The sequence below is a fragment of the Bombyx mori genome, chromosome 24 (assembly GCF_030269925.1).
Source record: "Bombyx mori chromosome 24, ASM3026992v2".
NCBI lineage: Eukaryota > Metazoa > Arthropoda > Insecta > Lepidoptera > Bombycidae > Bombyx > Bombyx mori.
In genome coordinates, this window is record NC_085130.1 from 1101498 (window position 1) to 1127171 (window position 25674).

The 25674-nt window shown below is 38.0% G+C and overlaps 1 protein-coding gene across 6 annotated transcripts in view; it reads right to left on the bottom strand.

Moving 5' to 3' along the window:
• CPR131 (cuticular protein RR-2 motif 131) overlaps positions 1 to 25674 on the bottom strand; it is a 75834-nt gene that overhangs the window by 22052 nt on the left and 28108 nt on the right. For 2 of the 6 annotated variants that reach the window (XR_009976387.1, XM_062675509.1), the window contains exons 1-2: positions 15750 to 15888; positions 7438 to 7476 (exon numbers count right to left, since the gene is read on the bottom strand). Coding sequence is in view for 4 of the 6 variants with exons in the window: in XM_062675509.1 (XP_062531493.1) it covers positions 7438 to 7458 (21 nt within the window). In the remaining 2 variants the exon portion in view is untranslated. Of the gene's footprint in view, positions 1 to 7437; positions 7477 to 15749; positions 15896 to 25674 lie in introns of those variants that run through there. The other 4 variants (XM_012697987.4, XM_021346311.3, XM_062675508.1 and 1 more) reach the window with 4 other exon arrangements.

The window sequence follows — 25674 nt, forward strand, 5'->3', positions numbered from 1 at the left end:
AGAAGAAGATTTAGACTTTTTGGCGAAAACGCGAGGAGTGAAGTTGTGTGATTTGTTTTATTTTGTCTATTTTGTGTTTCTTCGGGTTTAAATGTGTAATAATGGTGGTTTATTAACTGTTTAATATCTGTGAAAGTGCACAAATGTGGGAAAATGAAACAAAACTGCTGGACGTAACTTCTCGGGATCCTCCAAAAAGTCCACTGAAAAAATCTTAGTAAATGACCACCATTTTACTGAGATTATATTTCATTTCATTTAATTTCATCCCAGTTGATTAATGTCACAAATAATAATTAATTGTCTTCGTTTCATTTCATTTCACTCCATATTATCATTTTTCATAAAAATAAGACAATAAATTAAAATAAGACATGACTTAAAGATCTTAGTTACCAGGTCATAAAATCTCTTAAAAAAAAAAGAAGAAGATTTAAAAACATTAAACAGAACTAAACCGCTCATATTGTTTTGGTGGCATAATCCTTCGTTTCAGAATTGTGCCAATTTTTAAACATAAGAGTTTTCTTTATTGATATTTTAAGCAGATGAGCATACGGCCAACCTAATATAAGTAGCCAGTGTCGCTCATAGCTCAAGTTGTTACTGCAAAGTTTTTAACTGATGTTTAGTATTGCCAATCAATATGTTGTAATGTCTAGGTTAGCTAGGTTAGACATTGAGTGTTTCTACACATCTTCTAAAGTTAAAAAAAGGGTGCGTGTACTTATGTACGCGCGTAAGAAGTTATACTTTTTTTTTTTTTTTTAAATGTCAAATTATTAGTAAGAAATATTTAACGTTAATAATTTAATAATATTTAGTATGAATTATATTAAATAATAATTTTGTCATGAATGCTAATAACACATTTTTTTACGAGTGGACATGCGCGAAAGTTCACCTGCGGCTATATTCAGACTCGCCAAGTTCCGTCGGTCGTATTGTAATGAGCGATTTAGTGGGCAACTTCATTCTGTTAATTTTGTGTCACGGTGCGCGCGCATCGTAAAATTTCACTATCATCAATTTTTCATAACGCGCCTAAGGAAGTATAGCTTCAAAAACAGGAGTTTCACCTTTAAACTTTAGATAAATTCTCGAGCGCCGACAATGCTTTAAGAAATCCTGAGTCATGTACAACAATGATGTATTTAGGAAATGAAACGGACACAGCCGGAAGCTTGGCCCGAAGCGATTCAGAGACGACAGCCTTGCAACAGCAACATTCAAGATCAGACACATAATACACACGAATCTCTAATCTATCTATCTATATATATAAAAATGAATTGCTGTTCGTTAGTCTCGTGCCCACTGAGTTTCTCGCTGGATCTTCTCAGTGTGTCGCGTTTCCGATCCGGTGGTAGATTCTGCGAAGCACGGCTCTTGCTAGGGTTCGTGTTAGCAACTTCGTCAGGTTTGAGCCCCGCGAGCTCACCTACTAGTTAAGGTTACGCTGATATAGCCTCTCAAGGCTATCAGATTAGGTAAGTAAAAAAAAAATAGTCTCGCTAAAACTCGAGAACGGCTGGACCGATTTGGCTAATTTTGGTCTTGAATTATTCGTGAAAGTCCAGGGAAATTTTAAAAGGTCGGAATTATATAAAAACAAACAATTTTGTTTTTCCTTTGATGTGTCCCCTTGATGTGTCTTTTATTTATCGATTAAGGCACTACGAAGTCTGCCGGGTCAGCTAGTACACAATATTATAAAATGGTAAACAAATTTCGTCTACGTTTTTGCACGCGAATCTGCTCAACAGCGCAACGAATTTACACGTTCAAATCGATTAGAAATGACGATCTAAGATCTGGTAATGTTGGTAACTGTTCTTAGCCGAAATTGATAAAGGAGATTGCCAATTTTGCCTTTTTTTTCATTTTAAAGGGGAACCAATTATGATGATAATTTTTTTATTTGAAATCCGGGTGTGATTCTAATGTGGTCGCAATTGAAATTTTGGAAAATCTTTCTTGCTGGGGAAGCATAACTACATTGTGATAATAATTCTCATCGGCATTCGGGAGTTGTCGAATAAACACGTCAGTTAGGGGAAAATGGAAAATCTGTTTTTTTTTTACATTTTGTTTCCCTTACCTTTTTAAAATATTCAAAACGTTCGTAATAATGTAATGCCGTTAAAAACATGAGGTTAAATTATATTAACAGTAGTTTCTGTCGTCGGATCCCTATTCTGCCCCTAGTGATGGGAGCATCATTTTTTATTAGCTCAGATAACTCAGCACGCGAACTTAACAGAAGTGGATATTATCACTAGTAAGTTAATGATGTTTATATCGAAGAGTGATTGGCTATTATTATAATTATAATTTTTTGTTTTTTTTTTGTGTTGCCCTCGTAGGCAGACGAGCATACGGCCCACCTGATGGTGAGTGGTTACCGTCGCCCATGGACTTCAGCAATGCCAGGGGCAGAGCCAAGCCGCTGCCTACCGCAAGTTTAAGTGAAATTTAAATGACATTTAGCTTAACTCGCGACATTTAATTTTATCTTTGTAATTAAAGGTGCGTTTTATTTGGTATTAAAGCATCAACAGTTCGATGTTTTTAATTGAACTACAATGAAGTTTACTTCATTCGAATAGCTAAAGAAGCTTTTTTTTGTGATGATCATTTTTCTAAATTTAAAACTTTAAATGGCTCTCCTGTAAACTTACAAAAATGTCGCTTAAACCAATTAACCTTTCGATATTATTTTATCCTATAGACATTACTACCATTTTAGTGTTTTTTTTTAAATATTAAATTTGGCAATTCAATGTACAAAAAGTTAGATAAATTTTTTTAATGCATGTGAGTTGTAAGGTCTACTCACAAACGATTTTATACAAAAGGTCTCTTTTGCCCACGGACTCCGTTTAAGGAGGCCAATTAAGACAAGAATCAGTAATATAATGCAACATATGTCATTTCATATCATTAATTTCAATCTAAATAAAGTAATAAATACATATCTACGTTAAAATGTAATTTATTTGTATTTTTCCTTTTTATATTTTAAAGCTTAGAAAAATTCGTTCTAATAATATTACAAATTCTTACTAGCAGTGGGTTGTGTGAGCCCACGAGGGTACCACCAACCTGCCTATGACAGCCGTGAAGCAGTTATTATTATTATTTATAAAAGCGGGCGTTTCATTCGTCACATGTCTCAGGCGTTTTTAGCCCGCTTTTTGTTAGACCATATTATTATGGGCTAAGCCAACTATTATTGTTGTTTGTATGTACGTGCTATGTCCTGGAAGATATATATACGAAAAGTATTCGACAATTTTTTTATTTTTTTATTTTTATTGCTTAGATGGGTGGACGAGCTCACAGCCCCCCTGGTGTTGTTAAGTGGTTACTGGAGCCCATGGACATCTACAACGTAAATTCGCCACCCACCTTGAGATATAAGTTCTAAGGTCTCAGTATAGTTACATCGGCTACCCCACCCTTCAAACCGAAACGCATTACTGCTTCACGGCAAAAATAGGCACCTACCCGCGCGGACTCACAAGAGGTCCTACCACCAGTCAATAATCAATAACACAGACAAAAACGAGTAAAAATTTGATCATGAAACGGTTCTAACACATTTATCCGATAGCGGCAATTAGTCAACCAAGTGTACGGATTTTAGAAATGTTTTCGTTCGAAAGGTCGCCTCTACCAGACGCACATAACAATCTGCATAATGTAATATCTATTCAAACGTTCAAATATGCTACAATAAGCGATAATGACAGTTATAAAAAAAACATACAATTATTTACGGCGCGTCTACCGATCGATAATAATGTAAGTTTAAGACAGCTTGCACTTTGTTACACAATTCAGTGGCGTGGGCTATGTTTCATAGACGAATGGTATTTATTTTGTGACAATATTCATTGTTAGTTTATATACGCGGACAAGAGACTTACTGGTGGTAGGACGTCTTGTGAGTCCGTAGAGGTAGGTACCACCGCCCCGCCTATTTCTGCCGTGAAGCAGTAATGCGTTTCGGTTTGAAGGGTGGGGCAGCCGTTGTAACTATACTGAGATAGACTAGAACTTATATCTCAAGGTGGGTGGCGCATTTGCGTTGTAGATGTCTATGGGCTCCAGTAACCACTTAACACAACTTAAGCAATAAAAAAAAGTATAGTCCAAATGCATATTATGATTTTTATAATCTCTAATTTGACAGAGGTAATTGACGTAATCCATCGACATGCAACATTTACCCACTTATTTCATTTTATTGTTACACAATCAAGTATGCAAATGCAATAATAATTTAAAACAATTGAAACTTTCAAAAATGTCAAATTACGGAACGTAAAAGTCGACGAGCTTTCACGTAAACGCTTTTAAAACAAAGCATTCTTATTTTTATTGATCGCGTAAATTTTTATTGAGATTATTACGAAAAGACTACATTGAAATAAAATATGTTACATGTTTCTTTGACTGGTTAAAGACCACTGAGTTTCTCGCCGGATCTTCTCAGTTGGTCGCGTTTTCGATCCGGTTGTAGATTCAAGATTGATGGTACAAGACCGCGCGGGAGGCCACCAATGCGGTGAACCGACCAAATTAAAACTGCAGTGGGAGGTCCCCTAAATGAGTGCAGTAGAATGGCCTCGAGCAGGGACAGATGGCGCGACATCGTGAGACGCATCAAGTCTGCCCCTTCCAATACTACATGACGATCACGACCACTCTGTCAAGAGTGACACGACTGAGAAGAAGAAGAAGAAGAAGAAGGTAGATTCTGCGAAGCACTGCTCTTGCTAGAGCCAGTGTTAGCAACACTCCCGGTTTGAACCCGTGAGCTCACCTAGACGTCAAGGAGAAGCTGAAATAGCCTCTCAAGGCTATCAACATAGGCAGGGGGAAAAAACGGGTTAAACTACAACTGCATCTGCATCTAATGTAAGTTTTTATAATAACTTAACAATAAGCAAGTTAATTTTATAACACAAAACATCGTGTATCAAATACGTGGCGCTAACAAGCGTAATGACTGATCCACATTCTATACATTTGCCCTTATCGCAGGCCGTAAGCCCGTGGAGCTTGAAGCATTAAGTATGCTAAGTACTCGATTTGACCCTAGGGCCAATCCGAAGTGTTGCCATACGAAAAGCATTGATATTGTAATTTACGTTACATTCATCAACATGGCAACACCGGTGTTGTGGATAAATGTAGCAGAAATATAAGTTTGAATGTACCAAGAAAAATGTTGTATAGAGGCGATGTTTTTAATGTATGCTCATAAATTATGTAGAACAATAATATAAATAGATTTTAAGGTAACAAATTTCTAGTTAAATCTAGTAATTACATCGTTTAAGTGAAACTGTTCAAATATTGTAATATTTAGTTGAAAACAAATATGACGCTTTATTAGCTCATTCAATAATATCTCTAAATAATGAACAATAAGGCTTATAATAAAAATGTAAGTTTATTTTAATTGCGAGAACGTCCAATACAATTTGCATTTAAATCTGCAATTTCAAAAACGGCTTTTAGGTGAGATGGAGATCTAAACTACATTCTTTTCATTAGACAAAGGACGTAAAATAGTATTTTCTTTTATTATACCGAGTTATGTAGACATCATTAAAGCTACCTTTACTATTAAATTGCCTCTCAAATACTTGTCTTCGCATTTAATATTGTGATATCGCATAATTTTCTGTATGAAGATTAAGCCGTAAATCATGTCGGTTCGCATTATAAGATAATATTATATATTACAGATTATACGTTATTATAGTTTGAACGATGCCCCATCGTATTGTAAATCTGAGACATCCTTAGAACTGCTCCTGAGCTCCTGAAATCCTGAGACCTATCTGAGAATCCTACTAATATTAAAAACGTAAAAGTTTTTAAAAATGTTTTTTTGTTTTAACGGTAGGCAGCGGCTTGGCTCTGCCCCTGGCATTGCTGATGTCCATGGGCAACGGTAACCACTCACCATCAGATGGGTCGTATGCTCGTCTGCCTACACGGGCCAAAACGGGTTTCGTTTAGTGTGGATAAACGGCTTAAAATTAATAGCACGCTTATCCTTTATGCTATTTTTTTGTAACGGCATTGTTGATTCAACTATGTAAGCAAAAGCTATTTTTATTTTATTTTGTTGTAATTTTTTTGTTTTGTGCCTTTTGTTATTATATATTGTTATTATACATTGTTATTTTAAATTATTTTTATGAACTACTTACTATATTATGGTCACTGAAGTTTATTAATTACGGAACGATAATGCAAATACTTTAGGACGTAAACGTTGAAAACTAGTTTTAAAATAGTTGTACTGCTCATGGCTTTAAATCACAAAACGCCCTGCCACCATTAAAATTATGCAGTCCCGTTTTTATTATTACCCGAAAAACCTATTCCCCTAATCGATGTCACTCAATTGCAAGGTCCACAAGTGGCTGATAAGTCCGTATTGAAAATGCACTGCTATGTAGGTCACCGGCCCTCTACGCGGCGCACTGAACTAATGTCGATTTTTCTTACTAAGGCGCCAGAATATCTAGTAGACTCTGGGAAAGACGAATCCGAAGATACTGAGAATGAATCGATACGGTAGGCAGCAGGTTGGCTCTGCCCCTGCCATTGCTGACGTCCATGGGCGACGGTAACCACTCACCATCAGATGGGCCGTATGCTCGTCTGCCTAAAAGGGCAATAAAAAGGAAGCATCTATTTCTAAAAGACCTAAAATACTAAAATATTCTTTAAACCCAAAAGAAGGCAAAGTTAGGCAATCCAGGCGCTTAGTAGCAGAAATCGACATGATTCAGTGCGCCGCGTAGGGCACCGGTGACCTACACGACAGTCAAAAGCTTAATGAAATCTGTGAGCTAAGCCAAGCCCTTCTTAACATAATGGAAACAATCAATATCTTTTTCATAATCCATCACAATGGTCAATAGGTGTGAAAAAGTCCATAATTTTTTAACACACAAACAATTTGTTTTAAACATTGCTTAAACAATCGATTCTAAGCGATTAGTTTCTTTTTGGTTGTTGTTCGTATTGTTTTGTTGTTTATTAGAAGAATTGTAATTTGTGTTTTAAACAGAAATGGATAGAAGTAATCAAGACATAGCAGAGACGAGCTGTCTTAGTTTGAAAATTACTGGTGGTAGGACCTCTTGTGAGTCCGCGCGGGTAGGTACCACCGCCCCGCCTATTTCTGCCGTGAAGTAGTAATGCGTTTCGGTTTGAAGGGTGGGGCAGCCGTTGTAACTTACTTGAGACCTTAGAACTTATATCTCAAGGTGGGTGTCGCATTTACGTTGTAGATGTCTATGGGCTTCAGTAACCACTTAACACCAGGTTGTGAGCTCGTCCACCCATCTAAGCAATAAAAAAAAAAAGAAAAAAAAAATATGCTTTGGAATTTATTCGAATTACCTTGTTCATTGACGCAATCATTATTCTTGGGTTGTTTATCTGGAAAATATGAGAAATAATTGTTAATATAACGTTTTGATTAAGCACTTTTAACAATAAGCAGATAACGATGGAGATGATAGCAGACAGTTTAGTTAATCAAAGGTGTCGGCATTCCAAAGTCGGCGATACAGAGAGGCTTAGTAAGACATTGTAGGCTTAAATTTGAAGCCTTAAAACACAGCTGTTGAGGTGATAAGGTTGTGTTTTGAGTGGCTTGATATCTATATATATAAAAATGAATTGCTGTTCGTTAGTCTCGCTAAAACTCGAGAATGGCTGAACCGATTTCACTAATTTTGGTCTTGAATCATTTGTGGAAGTCCAGGGAAGGTTTAAAAGGTAGATAAATATGAAAATGCTCGGAATTAAATAAAAATAACAATTTTGTTTTTGCTTAGATGTGTCCTCCGTCGGCGGGATTCCTTTTGTTTGTTTTAAGTTTATTTTATACAAAAGTTTACGAGTTTTATTTATCGATTGAGGCACTACGAAGTCTGCCGGGTCAGCTAGTTTGAAATGAAATACGTGTGTTTTGTGTATGTAGCATTTTCTATGCCACTAACTAATATATTTAAAATAATGTAAATACGACATTGACTGGCCGTAATGTTTTACATACAAGGAGTATTAATATAATATTATACAAATAAATCGAACAACAACGAATATTAATGTTAAGCCATGGCGCTTTGGCGTAAATATAAATAAAATAGCGTTTTTTTTTTTACAATTTTTTAAATTTTTTACATTTTTTACAATTTAGCAACATTTTAACAAACAAAATGACCGTATTTATGCTCAAAGCTCTAAGGAAGCTTCCCAATTAGACAACAGAGTGCAACGTGGGCACTATCTGACTTCAGTGATGGTTTGGTGGGGTATTAGCTATGAAGGAGTGACTGAGCCATACTTTTGTGAAAAAGGTATCAAAACATCGGCACAAGTGTATCAAGATACCATTCTTGAGTTCTTGAGAAGGTTGTGAAGCCCCTTAACAACACCATGTTCAAAAATCAAGAATGGTCCTTCCAACAAAACTCGGCGCCAGGTTATAAAGCTCGGTCTACGCAGTCTTGGTTGGAAACGAACGTTTCGGACTTCATCAGAGCTGAAGACTGGCCGTCATCTAGTCCCGATCTTAATCCGCTGGATTATGATTTATGGTCAGTTTCAGAGAGTACGGCTTGCTCTAAAGGCCATGATAATTTGGAGTCCCTAAAACAATTCGTACGATTGGCAGTGAAAATTTTTCACATGGAAAGAGTGCGTGCTTCTATTGATAACTGGCCTCAACGTTTAAAGGACTGTATGGAGACCACTGGCCAATGGAGACCACTTCGAATAAGCTTTTTATACTTTAAATTGTTTTATATTTATGTATTAAACTAAAACACTGTAAAAGTAATAAATGTTATTTGCACTAGAATATTTTTTATTGTAGGTAACAGTATTTATGGCCAGACTAAGTATAATACTAGTAAATTTATTTAACTAATTTGTTTCTCTTACGAACGACCAGATTGACTTGAATAGTCCTTGGGAATAACAGATTGTTAAACAATGATCAAAATTCTCGTTATTGAAGTCAGAAGGTCGTATCTGCTTTAAATAGGGTCCGTGTTTAGTTAGGTCTTTGAAAAAGTCTACATAATATTATTCGACAGGGAAATGTTTACTTCCTAACTCGTACGTACGGCTATAAACCTAATTGAAGTCATCGTTGGCCTGTAGGATAAGACGTCTGGTGCATTGGTATCACAGATAACCTCCATTGGTATCGAGCGATCTACTCAAATCTGTTCACAAATTTTTAATTCAAATTTATTAAAATTTATTTTCTATTTTTCAGTTAGATTTTCTATAAAAGCGTATTTTGTTAGTTTTTTTTTAAACTATTTTTTCTTTTTTAGTTGAATAAAATTTTTTTAATTTTTTTTTTTGTCAAAATCAAGTTCAAAAATTCTGTTACATACTAACAACATAGATACGTCTGAAGCTAACAAAAACTTATAAAAAAACACCCTTTCAATAACAAAGCGAATTAACAATTAATTTCTGTTTTTTTATTCATCCCGTCACTACTGATCCCGATGTTAAAGCGAAGTTATAAAACTATTGTACTATCATCGATCGTAGATGCGTGAGCAAATTTCCAAGTTCCAACCGGACGCCTTGAAGTCCATTTAAGTGACGTTCAAAGATTCCGTTATATACAAACAAACTTACACACACATCACGGTAATAAAAGAGTGTTAAAAAACTTAGTAATGGCCTTCGTGGAGACTCGCAGCCAATTCGATTCGAAATGGTCTAAAATGACCCAACAATTCATTACTCCTAACGTATTGGATAGTTTCATACGAGATGTTGCCAATAATGAGCCTTTCTTTATTGCCTTATAGGCAGACTAGGATACGGTACACCTAAAAATGAGTGGTCATCGTTGTTTAGGGTCATCAGCAGTAACAGAAGCACAGCCAAGCCCTGCCGGAGGAGGACTCTCCATAAGCCTCGTTAGAAGTTTATTTATATTTATTTCCGTTCAATATGCATTCAAATTGAAAAAGGCAAAATATTGCGGACATACATGTGATCATCTTTAAAAAGATCATTACATCTTAAAGATCTTTAAAGAGATCATGTACATCTTTAAAAAGTCGAAAAATTCATAACATTAGTATAACAGCTTACTTCCATTTCAAGGTATGACATGTGGTTCCAAGAGAATTAGATCGCACGATGGTAGTACAATGGGTTCACGACTCATTCAACTACAAATCGAAGGATTTTATTATCAGCAGCTTGAAGAGACTAGTCGAATAACGCCCATCTCAAGCTCTTGAGGTTTCGTGAGAAAGACTCGTGATAACCCTACGCCTTCATAAAATGCACAATCAATCATTAAACAGTGATTACGGACTCTGTTGCATATGGAACATTCCCGATCCTGCGGACAGAATGGAAAGCAGTTGACGTCGCCCCAAGCACGTCATTTCGGATCCTCCCGATCCACTAACGGTGCTTTTAGGTACCTCAAGCACCGGTTATCGTTCTCGTCGAAACCGTCGTTTGCGACGAAGGGCTGGACGAGTAAATTAACCCTCAGACACAGCCCACTGAGTTTCTCGCCGGATCTTCTCAGTGGTTCGCATTTCTGATCCGGTGGTAGATTCTGCGAAGCACGACTCTTGCTAGGGTTCGTGTTAGCAACGTCGTCAAGTTTGAGCCCCGTGAGCTCTCCTACTAGTTGAGGTTACGCTGAAATAGCCTCTCAAGGCTCTCAGCTTAGGTAGAAAAAAACAAAAGCATATGGAAACAGTCGGTGGAAATGGAGTGGTATTCAATTATTAACTTCAAGAGATAGGTCGCTATCAACAGCTTGAAGGGATTAGTCGAAAAACGCCCATCTCAGGCCCTCTAGATTTCGTGAGAAAGACGCGTGATAACACCCTACGCCTTCATAAAACGCACACAATCAAATAATTAAAGAGTTTTTACGGATTCTGTTGCATGCGGAAACAGCCGGTGTATCTTGAGTGGTATTCAATTATTGACTTCAAGAGATAGGTCGCGTTTAAAAGTTCGATGCGAGAGCACGAGACCGTTCACCGTTCGGACGGTAACCGCTCACCAGCCTTCACTACGAACCGTCACGAGTGTAAATTAAGGCCACTTGCCTTGTACACGCGTGACCATCTTTAATTTGTTTTGTTTTCATTAGATCAATTTTATCTAAAACTAGCTGACCCGGCAGACTTTGTAGTGCCTCAATCGATAAATAAAAGACCTAAACTTTTGTAAAAAATAAACTTAAAACAAACAAAAGGAATCCATCCGACGGGGGACACATCAAAGGAAAAACAAAATTGTTATTTTTATTTCATTCCGGAGCATTTTCATATTTATCTATCTTTTAAACCTTCTCTAGACTTCCACAAATAATTCAAGATCAAAATTAGCCAAATCGGTCCAGCCGTTCTCGAGTTTTAGCGAGACTAACGAACCGCAATTTATTTTTAGCGCCTAAATAAGTCAAGTTCCATTTGGCTTCCAGCGGCTACCGGAGAGGGTAGACTTGACAGCATGAATTCCGCCACCCAGCCCATGCGAATGCCATATGAGGCCGAATTGCAGTCTAACTACTAACTCAAAAATACATCCACACTATCAGTTCACACAAAAATCCTTGCGTTCATAATTGCCTTCCGATGTTATTCGTAAATGAGGTAACGAGGAGTAGTCATACAAGGCCTTGTTTAAATATGAGATATCAGATATCTAAAAAATAAATCTTTACGGGGCAAGATAGGTTTATTATGGTCAGTTAACAAGAGTGGGTCGTATGATTGTCAGAAGATAAATGCGGCCCTGATCTACTCAACTATTATTCAATTCATATACATACTTTTTAATATAATAATTTCGAAAGGTAGTTTGTTTGTTTGTTTGTTTTATAGTGCTTTCATGCCTTAACTACTCCGCTGATCGTTGCGATATTGTTCTACACACATTGGTAGGAGAATTGCAGAAAAGATCATAGGGTATGTTTTATTTACAAAAAAAGGACTATTCTTGAAGGTTTTTTCTTCATTTTTCTTCTTAAAGTGTCTATTCACTACTGGGGCTGAAACAGAGTACTTACTCTTTAAAAGGAAGAAGAATTAGAAGCTTTCGGGTAAACTTGTAATGTGGCCTGAATTTCAGTATTATCTCGATCTGGACTTAATTCAGTGTTTTCCGATCGTGATGATGTGTGCTGTTTCTAATAAAATATGTACGGAGTATTAAGCATTAGACTGTGGCTTGCTTAGCGATGGAAAATTTAATTCAAAATGTACCTTTTTTTAACTATCTATTAGCTGATAGTCTATTTCAGCTACGCCCTAACGGGTCGGTGAGCTCACGGGCTCAACCTAACAGAATTTGCTAACACTAGCCCTAGTCAGAGCAGTGCTTCGCAGAATCTACCACCGGATCGGAATCGCGGTTCACTGAGAAGATCCGGCGACAAACTCAGTGGGTTGTGTTTCAGTGGCTCGCTTTCCTTAGCCAGTGCATGTAACGCTAAGAATCTCGATAATAAAAGAATTATATCTGTCTGTGGATATTTTCGTAATTAATTTCGATGGCGTTAGCCCGTGATGACCTTCGTAAAACTATATTACGTTATTTTTTTATGTGGGTCAGAATATGTAGCAAAACTTATTTCAGCTCATCGCCTGCGCTGCGACAATCGTCTTGCGTTACTACAACGCGCAGAACAATAGCGAGCCGTGGGACAGTTTCAAAACTCCGACACTTTTAGTTTGAAGGAGAAGGTTTGAAATAAGGAAGGGTAATTATACATACTAAATTAGTTTTGTAAATATGAATGTTTTTTACGCGAAATATTTCGTGTTTTTGTCGACCCTACCGCAATGGGTTTACGTAGGGAATTTGTCTTTCTATATCCCGTACCATTAATTCCATGTAGAATACTCCGAGGAAATACTTTACATGATCTCCCCTTTTTACGTTCGCGTAGTCCACCACTGAAGTAAAATTCGTTCATTATACATATATTTTGGCCACCATTTTTTTTATCCTACCTTTGCTATTAGACTAAGGGGCTATTCCAGTTACGCTCTGATGGGTGGGTGAAACTCACGTGCTCAACCTTGGTGAATTTTCTAACACTAGCCCTAGCAACTACTACCGGATCGAAAACGTGACCCACTGAGAAGATTCAACGAGAAACTCGGTGGGCTGAGTCTTCGCCGTCGAATTCTAGAGTCCATTTCCAGATATCAGATTTACCGGTGGTAGGACCTCTCGTGAGTCCGCACGGGTAGGTACTACCACCCTGCCTTTTCTGTCGCGAAGCCGTGAAGCCGTCGTAATTATACTGAGACCTAAGAACTCATATCTCAAGGTGGGTAGCGGCATTTACGTTGTAGATGTCTATTGGCTCCGGTAACACCAGGGGGACTGAACTCATCCACCCATCTACGCAAAAAATAAATAAAAATATGTATCATCACGCGTTTATAAATGTTATCACCTTTACACTATTAAGATCTGATTTTTAAGCTATTGCATAGCTTCTATCGCGGGCCTTGAGCGCGGCGACTGAATCAAGAAATTCCGTAACGAAAATAACCTGACACCCCCACAACGCCTACTATGTAGCTCGCGCTCAACACATTCACATGTTGCGCTTGTGTAGTGTTTGTGAATAGGCGCGCGGCGTGACGTCGCACTGCCACATGCACATCATGAAAAGTCTGCCCATCTCTCCCTCGCGCGGTCTAGGTTATGAGTGTGAAGGGGACAGTTAATGTTTTGCTTATGTTTATAAATACAGCGTGGTCTTATTTTATTATTGTTTTAATATTAAATTATTATTGTCGATTTATAATTGCATATAAGTTGATAAAAAATGCTATGCTTTACCCCGGCAGTCTCCGAGTGCCACACGTGTTTTTAATTACACTTTCACGTTTATTCGAAATAGGTTGCACGTATCTTTTTGAATTCCTAACCGGACATTTCCATGAGCTGTATTAAACGGTCTAATTGAATAAAAAACGGCTTTTCTTTACTCGTTTGCAAATTCCTTGATATTAACGTCCTAAAACCGCTCATTCGGTTCGATTCCGTAATCCTCAGATCAAATCCCCATTAATAATGAGTCCGCACGTAAACCAGTTTGAATTGAACCCTGCGACCTTTACTGCTCATTGAATGGCTGAGTCCTTGAGTAATAGATACGGTATGGATAATTGGATCTATGAACTTAGTGGTTCGTGGGCCTTTCGCGATTCGTCTGGAGGGTATTTTATCTTCGTATGTTTGGCTATGACGGGCTCCTAGTTTGATTCCCGGTCGAGGTTTGCTTAGGCTTTCGGTGTCTGGTTCGTATCTCATACCGTTTTTATTTCTACCCTTGTACAGGAGAAGACCCTGACGCCATTCGATGGTTATAGAATCTCTGTCGTGAAAATTTAGAGACCTAATAAATTGCGCGAGGAAATACAAGATGTTTCTTCCTTAAAAATCGCGTTAAATGAATCAAGTACCCATTTGTTTAGAGCACTCACGCGCCATCTATCGATCATTGATGACGTTAAGACTGAACCGGAGAGCCTGTAACTTCCCCGGAGCCAAGAGAAAATGCATCATGTTTCATCGCAATCGGATGAATTGTTTAAAAAACTCATTTGTTAACCACAATACTAACGACGCCCGGGCGTGTTCTCCTGTTTGTTTTTTCCTTACCTATTAGCTTGTCGCCTAAGGGGCTAATCCAGTTTCTCGCGGATAGGGATCTTCTTTGACTGAACAAAATGAAAATATGAAACAAAAAACCGCTTTCCAACTTGCTTCCATATTGTTCAGCGTTACGATAAGTCCTACTTCAAACAAGATTCAAGTCCTGTTCACGAGGCAACTGTTTGACAGCGCCCTTGACATTGCCAGCTTCAGTGAGCTACACAAACCACTTATCATTAGGTAGGCGGTATACTGGCACTAGCACTAGCACTAGCTGACTATTAATTAGCAGCTACTACCTATTTTAACAGAGGGCAAGATAGTTCATTCTTCGATACGAAAGCAAATGTAATGAACTCAATTTCAGGTGCATTCGCGAAGCATCTGCTCTTGAGCAGTTATTTTTTTATTTTTATTTTTTATTGCTTAGATGTGGGGACGAGCTCACAGCCCACCTGGTGTTAAGTGGTTACTGGAGCCCATAGACATCTACAACGTAAATGCGCCACACACCTTGAGATATATAGGTGGGCTGTGAACTCGTCCACCCATCTAGGCAATAAAAAAAAAACTTTTTTTTTTATTTTCTCATGTCCAAAATTTTTTTATTAATTTATCTGTTCGACCGTAAGATACTTGTAGTCGCAAATCATTAGTGTTAAACTATTCGGTAATGGCAAAACATAGTCGAGCGTACCCCGTCTGCTATTAAAGTTCTAATTGAGATTGTTTTTACGAAGGCTACGCATATTCCACGCGAAAATAAAAAAGAAAACGCTTCTTTTCTGTCTTATTCTCTATAAAAATATCAATTGTGCACCGTAGGTACTGTAAAATTTTCAAGTAAAACAAAAATATAAAAACTAACTAATGAATTGAAAATTAATTAGACAAATCCCGCGACAATTCCCAACAAGAACGTGCGACCGTGCAAAAATTACGTTTCCCGTTGAAAAAAGCAACCAGAGACAATTTAGTTAAAAAATAATCTGTGGAAAATTGCATTTTTATATATTAACCTTTGATTTTCTAAGCGTGTCCGATCACTACACTGCACACACACACACGCGCTAGTCACAAAGCGTTTGAGACGACTGTTGTTTGAGAGAAGCTCACTACATATTTATACTTGATCTTATTTTCTGGCGTCGTGTTGAGTAAAGATGGCCGGGAGGGGATTTCCGGGTTGTCAAAATTTGTTTTTTTTTTTTTGTATTTTTGACATTACTGGATAAGATGTTAGTGCTTTATAGTCAGAGAAAGCGGTCGGCAGACTGAGTTAAGAAATGGAAATTCTTATAATATTTTGCGCGGCAGTTTTAAATTTCGCGCGTATTTTAAGAAAGAAAAAAAAGGTAATATAATTAGAAGTGATAATTTTGATTTTAAAATTGCAAATGTCAAAATGAATTCGATTAATAATACTAGTGAAATAAATAATTAAAATGTCCAATTTCAGACATGTTTTTTGTAAAAGTAAAATACAAGATCGCGGCCATAGAGAAATATTACATCCTGCGTCTTATAATACAGCGAGAGGATCCAGGACAAAAGAAGACCAAGTAGACGTCACATATCCTGTGTCTCGTTTCTGCGATGGCGTCTCCAAAGTGGGAATAGCCTTGACGGTAGCCAGCGCTCGACAAGAGAGGACATACTTTGTCCCTTTACCCTTACTTTATCATCAAGTCTGAAGTCGTCGCGGCCTAAAGGATAAGACGTCCGGTGCAACCGTTGTAACTATACTTGAGATCTTAGAACTTATATCTCAAGGTGGGTGGCGCATTTACGTTGTAGATGTCTATGGGCTCCAGTAACCACTTAACACCAGGTGGGCTGTGAGCTCGTACACCCATCTAAGCAAAAACTAATAATCTAGATTTGTCGTGGGTGGCCAAAACTTTAATCTCAGGGGATCGCTTTTACGATGTGCTTTTTTTTTCCTTTTAAGGGAGACGAGTTAAAGCTCTTCTAATGGTAATGTGATCCGCTTCGTTTATAAACATCGGCAATGCCATTAGAACAGTGAAGCCGTTGCCTATTTCTGGACTCTTTGGCTTTTTTGATTAGTTAGGCAGACCAGGTTAGCGAAGTCTTTTTTATTCTTAATTTTTTTATTGCCTAGATTGGTGGACGAGCTCACAGCCCACCTGGTGTTAAGTGGTTACTGGAGCCCATAGACATCTATAGACATGGAACGTCACCTTAAGGCACGAGGCTGAAGTTTTGGTTATTTTTTTATATTTTTTTTATTGCTTAGATTTTTATTACACGATGTTATTCCTTTGTTGAGTACGTATTTCATTAGAAAAATTGGTACCCGCCTGCGGGATTCGAACACCGTTGCATCGCTAGATACGAATGCACCGGACGTCTTATCCTTTAGGCCACGACGACTTCAAATTATGCTGTGTAACATCTGTCACGCTTTCAAATCGGGATTCAGTGCTCCGCGACAGAACTAGATGCAGCGTTGGAAACCACACGTGCTGAGATATACCAGATCTATCAGTAGCTGCGGAAACCGTAGAAGTTGTCTGGGAATGATTTAGACACGAATTTATTATAACTTTGATTTTTTTTAATTGTATAGATGGGTGGACGAGCTCAGAGCCCACCTGGCATTAAGTGGTTACTGGAGCCTATAGACATCTACAACGTAAATGCCGCCACCCACCTTGAGATACGAGCTGTAATGTCTCAGTACAGTTACAACGACTGCGCCACCGTTCAGACTGAAACGGATTATTGCTTCACGGTAGAAATAGGCAGAGAGATACCTACCCGTGCGGCCTCATAAGAAATCCTACCACCAATATTGCTACCTGTGCGAGATTGGAACAAGGGTATAGCAATCCAATCATTACCATTACCGGCCGTCTCTCCCATTACCACGGACGCTGTTAGTTGAAACGCCATTATTAGATTCTAATTGAATGAGAAACCCTCACTGCCTAATCCAATCGCGTATAATAAGCAGTGTGGTATTTATATTAAAATCTTCATTACATCAATTATTTCGAACCAGCAATAACAGTCAAAGGTCCTAGTTAAAGTTGTTGCGAGATAATCTAAAGCAAATGAACAAAAATATCTTGTTGTTGTATAGTCAGGTCATCTAGTTCACGGTACACCTGATGTTAGGTGGTCGTTAGAGAAAATACACATCGCAACGTGCCGCTATCCATTTAGAGAGGAGATCTAAATCTCTTTTGTGTGTAGTATTTCGTGGCAGCAGTAATAATTGGTGGTAGGACGTCTTGTGAGACCTCACGAGTAGGCACTGCCACCCTGCCTATTTCTGCCGTGAAGCAGTAATGCGTTTCGGTTTGAAGGGTGGGGCAGCCGTTGTAACTATATTGAGACCTTAGAACCCATGTCTCGAGGTGAGTGGCATAATAACGTTGTAAGTATCTTTGGCCTCCGGTAACCACTTAACATCAGGTGGACCGTGAGCTCGTCCATCCATCTGAGCAATAAAAAAAATGATAATACCAAATAAAATGCACCTTTAATCTTCTATATATATAAAAATGAATTGCTGTTCGTTAGTCTCGCTAAAACTCGAGAACGGCTGGACCGATTTGGCAAATTTTGGTCTTGAATTATTTGTGGAAGTCCAGAGAAGGTTTAAAAGGTCGATAAATATGAAAATTCTCGGAATTCAATAAAAATAACAATTTTGTTTTTTCTTTGATGTGTATGATTTAAGTTTATTTTATACAATAGGTTTAGGTCTTTTATTTATCGATTGAGGCACTGCGAAGTCTGCCGGGTCAGCTAGTTACAAATAAAGATGTTAATGATTTTTTTTTGTCCTACCTAAGCTGAGAGCCTTGAGAGGCTATATCAGCGTAACCCTAACTTTTGTAGGTGAGCTCACGGGGCTCAAACCTGATGAAGTTGCTAACACGAACCCTAGCAAGAGCCGTGCTTCGCAGAATCTACCACCGGATCGGAAACGCGACCCACTGAGAAGATCCGGCGAGAAACTCAGTGAGCTGTGTCTGGGAGTTAATTTACTCGTCGAGTCCTTCGTCGCAAGCGACGGGTTCGACGAGAACGGTGACCGAGGTTAATGATGATGTCGCTTAATACCTTAAGCCTTTCACCGCTCGATATTATGACAAATGACGTCAATTTTAAACATTTCATTGAAATAATTAAACAGTAGCTTTCGTTGTAAAACTATATCGCTAATGTATAAAGTTTCTTATATATAAAAATGAACAAGTTTTGGAAACGAAGTTCCTTATGGGACGATGCGGAGGGGTACCCTAACCGGGAAAAAACGTCCGTAACGTAAGATTTTTATTATTTATGTATAGTCTTGTCTTAGTATGATGGCTATACAGTGTCTAATGTATAGTCCACGTGATGACGGTTATTATTATTATTCATATAAATAGCTGTTTCTTTGTATATTATTATACATATTTTTTTATAAATCATTGTGAATAAAATAAAGTTGATAACTTTGTAAAGTAGTTAATTTTTATATTTATCAATAAAAAAAACATAATAAAAAATGTGCACCCGAATAATTATTTTCTTTATACCTCGAATAGAACTTTAAATTAATATTTTTATAATAAGGAACTTCGTTCCTATCCGGTGGCCCACGACGCCAGACAACTTTTTTTATTTTGTTTTTATTGCCCATGTAGGCAGACGAGCATACGGCCCACCTGATGGTGAGTGGTTACAGTCGCCCGTGGACTTCAACAAATCCAGGGGCAGAGCTAAGCCGCTACCTACCAAGAATATGAAAATGGATAGCATTAAATTCATTAATTTCGTTTTTATTTTAATTTAGCTGGTTTAATAAAAAAATGCCGTTAAGTTTTTGCAGTGATTGCAACGCGATACATTCTATTTAAATAGTTATATAGTTACAATTGTTTTGTTTCTCACGATTGCTCCACTTCGATCGTAAGTACGTATTAAGTAAGTATCATGTTTTTTAGTATTAGGAGAATTTATTACAGCAAATAGTATGGTTCTTGTACCTCTATGCGAGTAACTTGGAGGGGGTTATTCTAAATTCACTAGACATATAGGTGAGGTCGATTAAAGAGCTCTGCCTGGCTATTTTGCTATTAGACCGGATCTTCCTCAGCAAGAGCAATGCTTCGTTCTACTTACCACTAGATCGAAATTGCGACCCACTGAGAAGATCCGGTAAGGAACCATTACTGGTGGCTACTGTTATTACTAGTGGTAGGAGCTCTTGTGAGTCCGCACGGGTAGGTACCACCACCCCGCCTGATTCTGCCGTGAAGCAGCAATGCGTTTCGGTTTGAAGGTTGGGGCAGCCGTTGTAACTATACTTGAGACCTTAATGCTTTTCAGGATATTATCAAAATAACCCTTCTACTCATATCTGTTCATAAAATATTTATAACTACTGATACCATGCACCCCACGCTTTTTTTACAATAAAATCATTTTTTCTTACACTATTTTTAAATCAAATTTATTAAAATTTATTTTCTATTTGTTAGTTGAATTTTCTATAAAAGCGGTTTTTTTTGTTTTTTTAAACTATTTATTTATTTGGTCAATGAATTTAATTTTATCACAAACATTTACATTAGTATTTGGATTTTCAAATACCAAACTTATTCGAAGAGTCGGTTAATAATGTTGTTGGTTTGTCAACATAGGCCCCCTCCAAGCCTCGCCACAAAGTCCTGCGCTACCTGCATCCAGCGGATCCTCGCGAACCTCAATAGGCCTTCGGTCCATCTTGTGGGAAGCCTACCCACGCTTGGTATGAAATGACAATAAAAAAACGGGAAATTGAGCCGTAAATATATTTTTAATACGCTTTTATTAGTTTCAGACGTGTGTGTATGTTTGTAACGAAATCTTTGAACATGATTTTGACCCCCTTCAAAACGTCGGATTAACTCGAAATTTGGTATACTTATTAAGGATCGATGACAATTCAACATTTAAAAATAAAATTTGAAAAAAAGTAATTGAAAAAATTGAAATTCAACTAAAAAATGAAAAATAAATAATAGTTTAAAAAAACTAACAAAATACGCTTTTATAGAAAATCCAACTAAAAGATAGAAAATAAATTTTAATAAATTTGAATTAAAAATAGCGTAAGAAAAAATGATTTTATTGTAAAAAAAAAACCGTGGGGTGCATGGTATCAGTAGCTATAAATATTTTATGAACAGATATGAGTAGAAGGTTTATTTTGATAATATCCTGAAAAGCACCAATTTATTTTCTATTTTTTAGTCGAATTTTCTATAAAAGCGTATTTTGTTAGTTTTTTTAAACTATTATTTATTTTCTTAATTACGCGTCCAAGGTTTCTATTGTTTGCAATACGATTAATTGTAATAGTTTAGAATAGTTAGTGCATGTGTTATTTTTTTTTTTATTTCACATAAAAATTTAGGGTCATCACATTTGACATTTGTGTTATAATCGTTTTCAATTGTTTTATTTGATTGCGGAGTGCGATTTGTAAAAAACGCAAGCGTTACGACTGTACGCAATTTTTCTGTTGCTTCCGGAGTATTGCAGAGCTTTAATTAGGAGAAGCCCAAGCCTTCAAAGAGGTTCGACAATAAATTCCCGTCGAACTTACTCAGTAGTGAATCTAATTTGAAGTCGTCGTGGCCTAAGGGATAAGACGTCCGGTGCATTCGTGTGTAGCGATGCACCGGTGTTCGAATCCCGCAGGCGGGTGCTAATTTTTCTAATGAAATACGTACTTAACAATTGTTCACGATTGACTTCCACGGTGAAGGAATAGAATCGTGTAATAAAAATCAAAACCTGCAAAATTATAATTTGCGTAATTACTGATGGTAGGACCTCTTGTGAGTCCGCACGGGTAGGTACCACCACCTTGCCTATTTCTGCCGTGAAGCAGTAATGCGTTTCGGTTCGAAGGGTGGGGCAGCCGCTGTAACTATACTGAGACTTTAGAACTTATGTCTCAAGGTGGGTGGCGCGCTTACGTTCTAGATGTCTATAAGTTCTAGTAACCACTTAACATCAGGTGGGCTGTTAGCTCGCCCACCCATCTAAGCCATAAAAAAATGTTTATGAAGCGTAGTTAGCATATTATATAATTAGCATCTATTTACATTTAATTATTCAATGAATGCACCTTCAGTGGATGACATTCCTTTCTACATTGCCCTTGAACGACTTGTAGAGAAAGCTTTAAGCATTAAGTTCTCTAATATATAATAATTAACTGTAACCGTCCACTTCGCTGAGCATTTAAAATTAATATTATTATTTCTCACCCCCACAAAGATACTTATCATTAACGCCCCTGCAACTTGTGTAGGGAGTCCAACACTCATATAAATATTAGCCTATCCATGAAGTACGTGTATTTCCTACATGAATACCAAGTTTCAAGTCAATCGGATGCATGGTTCAGTAGTTATAACGGAACATCCGTAAAAACCACTGTAGATTTATATATTACCTAGTATAGATTTGCGCGAATTTTATAAGAAAATAAATTTAAAAAATTCTGTAAATTTATTGTTAATTGGTAACATAGGATAGTCCTAGTACTATTAAGATCCGTTTATTCACTCACCTCTCAATAAATAAGCTATTGATAAATTGATTCACGCATATAAATGTGAAACTCACAAAATCATCTCGAGAAGTACAATAAATAAACAAGTCATCAAAACACAACCGGATAACGTAACTGTCATGAATACGCACTCTCCTGCCGCCGCGTGGTCGAGTTTACAAAATATTTAATAAACTATTGTATGTTTCAATACAATATTATGATACCAAAAGAATATACTATGTAATGTGCTGTGAAGAAATAACTGTTTATGTCATTATATTACCGTGGTAGAAGATCTTTGTGCGTCACGCGCAAGTGTAATTTGTAATTTGTTTCCTAAAATGATTCTTGTCCAACTGATGGTTTCTGGAAGAGATCGATTTAGCTTTTTTGTTGTATTTACTGTTTTGAATTTTTATTTATTTTGTGCTCAATAAAGCATACCCTCTCCCTCTCTCTCTTTCTCTCTGTTTTTTTTCCCTATCTAATCATTGGTAGTCTAAGGGCTATTCCAACTACTCACGGATCAGTAGGTGAGGTCATGGGCTCAACGTGAAAGAATTTCTAACACTGACCCTTGCAAGAGCAGCTTTTTTTTCTCCTACCTATGCTGATAGCCTTGAAAGGCTATTTCAGCTTCGCCTTGACGTGTAGTTGAACTCATGGGGCTCAAACCGGAGTGTTGCTAACGCTGGCCCTAGCAAGAGCAGCGCTTCGGAGAATCTACCACCGGATTGGAAACGCGACCCACTGAGAAGATCCGGCGAGAAACTCAGTGGGCTGTGTCTGTGGGTTAATTTACTCGTCGAGCCCTTTGTCATAAACGACGGGTTCGGCGAGGACGGTGACCGGTGCTTGTGGTACCTAAAAGCACCGTTAATGGATCGGGAGGATCCGAGATGACGTGTTTAGGCGACGTTGACTGTTTGCCATTCGGTCCACAGGATCGGGTGTGTAATTTCCGGCGGCCACGACGAGAGGGTTTTCGTGTCGTGCCGCCTCCTCAAAGTGAAGGGCAATACTTCTCTGAATCTACTATCGGATCGGAATCGCGACCTACTGAGAAGATTCGGCGAGATACTCAGTAGGTCGTGTCTATAGGTTACTTCACAAATGTGTTTCGTTCTTCGAACTCTTCGTTTTATTCGACGAGAGCTTAAAAGCGCCGAGATTGATTCCGGGGTATTCAACAAGAGATGTTTTCGGTGATGGCGGCTTTGTGTTGATCCGTCGCTTGGGTCGGGTATCAGATGTACTGACAAACCAATCAATAAATTAGAGTTTGCTTTGTTTATTGATCATCATGTATTTTTGAGGGGATGTTGAGTTTGCGAATAAAAGAATTTGTCGTTAATTTGTCCTTAACGAATTTTTTTTTTTGTTTTTTTTTTTTCCCTTGTTGGCAGACGAGCATACGGCCCACCTGATGGTGAGTGGTTACCGTCGCCCATGGACTTCAGCAATGCCAGGGGCAGAGCCAAGCCGCTGCCTACCGAAAGCTGCCAAGCCGCTTTTATTGCTTAGATGGGTGGATGAGCCCACAGCCCACCTGGTTTTAAGTGGTTACTGGAGCCCATAGACATCTGCAACGTAAACGCGCCACCCACTTTGAGATATAAGTTGTAAAATCTCAGTATAGTTACAACGGCTACCCCTCCTTTCAAACCGAAACGCATTACTGCTTCACGGCAGAAATGGGCGGGAATAAATCTTTGTCAATCAGTTTTTAGATAAAGTTGTAGTTTCGCGTTAAATTTCGTATTGGGTCGATCGCATTCCCCCGTTGGCCAGACAACAGCCTATGAGCCAACAGTTCAAGCGCAACTTATGCCCTTTTAAAACAATTAAACACGACAATAACTGGACACGACTATGGACTGTAGATTGTAACAATTAACAGATCGATTTAGGACGCGTTTTGTCGCCGAAGCGTTTTCGTCAAATGAATTTTGCAAACGTTTATTAGTTATTGTGAGTAATTGAAATCAAATGTCAGGCGTGACGATAATTTGTTTTTATAGGACCCGGAGGTCACGGCGAGCCTCCAGAAATGAAGTACTAACGCGTATAGCCAATAGGTAACTAGAATGTTATCGACATGGCACAGCGGGTCAGTAAGCTGAAGTGGCAATAGGCTGGCCATGTTAGCCAGAGAACCGGTAACCGGTGTTCGAATCCTAGCCGGGTACAATTTTTTTCTAATGAAATACGTACTCAATAAATGTTCACGATCGACTTCCACGGTGAAGGAATAACGTCGTGTAATAAAAAATCAAAATTGCAAAATTATAATTTGCGTAATAACTGGTGGTAGGACCTCTTGTGAGTCCGCACGGTACCACCACCCCGCCTATTTCTGTCGTGAAGTAGTAATGCGTTTCGGTTTGAAGGGTGGGGCAGCCGCTGTAACTGTACTTGAGATCTTAGAAGTTATATCTCAAGGTGGGTGGCGCATTTACGTTGTAGATGTCTATGGGCCGTGATAACCACTTAACACCAGGTGGGCAGCGAGCTCGTCCACCCATCTAAGCGAAAAAAAAACACATTTTTATTTATTTATTGCTTACATGGTTAGACGAGCTCACAGCCCACATGGTGTTAAGTGGCTACTGGAGCCCATAGACATCTACAACGTAAATGCGCCACCCATCTTGAGATATAAGTTCTAAGGTCTCAGTACAGTTACAACGGCTGCCCTACCTTTTAGACCGAAACGCATTGCTGCTTCACGGCAGAAATAGGCAGGGTGGAGGTACCTACCCGCGCGGACTCGCAAGAGGTCCTACCACCAGTAAGATAACTTCCAAGATATAGGGAATAACATTAACGTTGATTGGTATGATCAAGATTACGCCGAAAGTCGCATGTGAATATCATGTTTGTATATACTAAATAAGTTATGTATGATTGTGTCGACACGCCTTATGTAATGCGACATAACGAGGTATATCGCGTGTTAGTTTTTGTTAAGACAAATAAAATTATATTGTTCTTGTTCTCTGAGGGGTCAGAATGCACGGTCAGCGCGCAACCAGTGCGGGGACCGAGTTATGCAGAACCAAGCACATTTTTTTGAAGTATGTTGGATTATTTATTTATTTATTACTAGCTGACCCGGCAGACTTCTTAGTGCCTCGATCGATAGATAAACCTAAGTTTTTGTATAAAATAAACTTAAAACAAACAAAAAGAATCCGTCCGACGGGGGACACATCTATACTAATATTATAAAGAGGAAAGATTTGTTTGTTTGTTTGTTTCGAATAGGCTCCGAAACTACTGGACCGATTTGAAAAATTCTTTTTCCATTAGAAGCCGACATTGTCCCTGATGAACATAGGCTACTTTTTTATTTATTTTTTATTTTATTT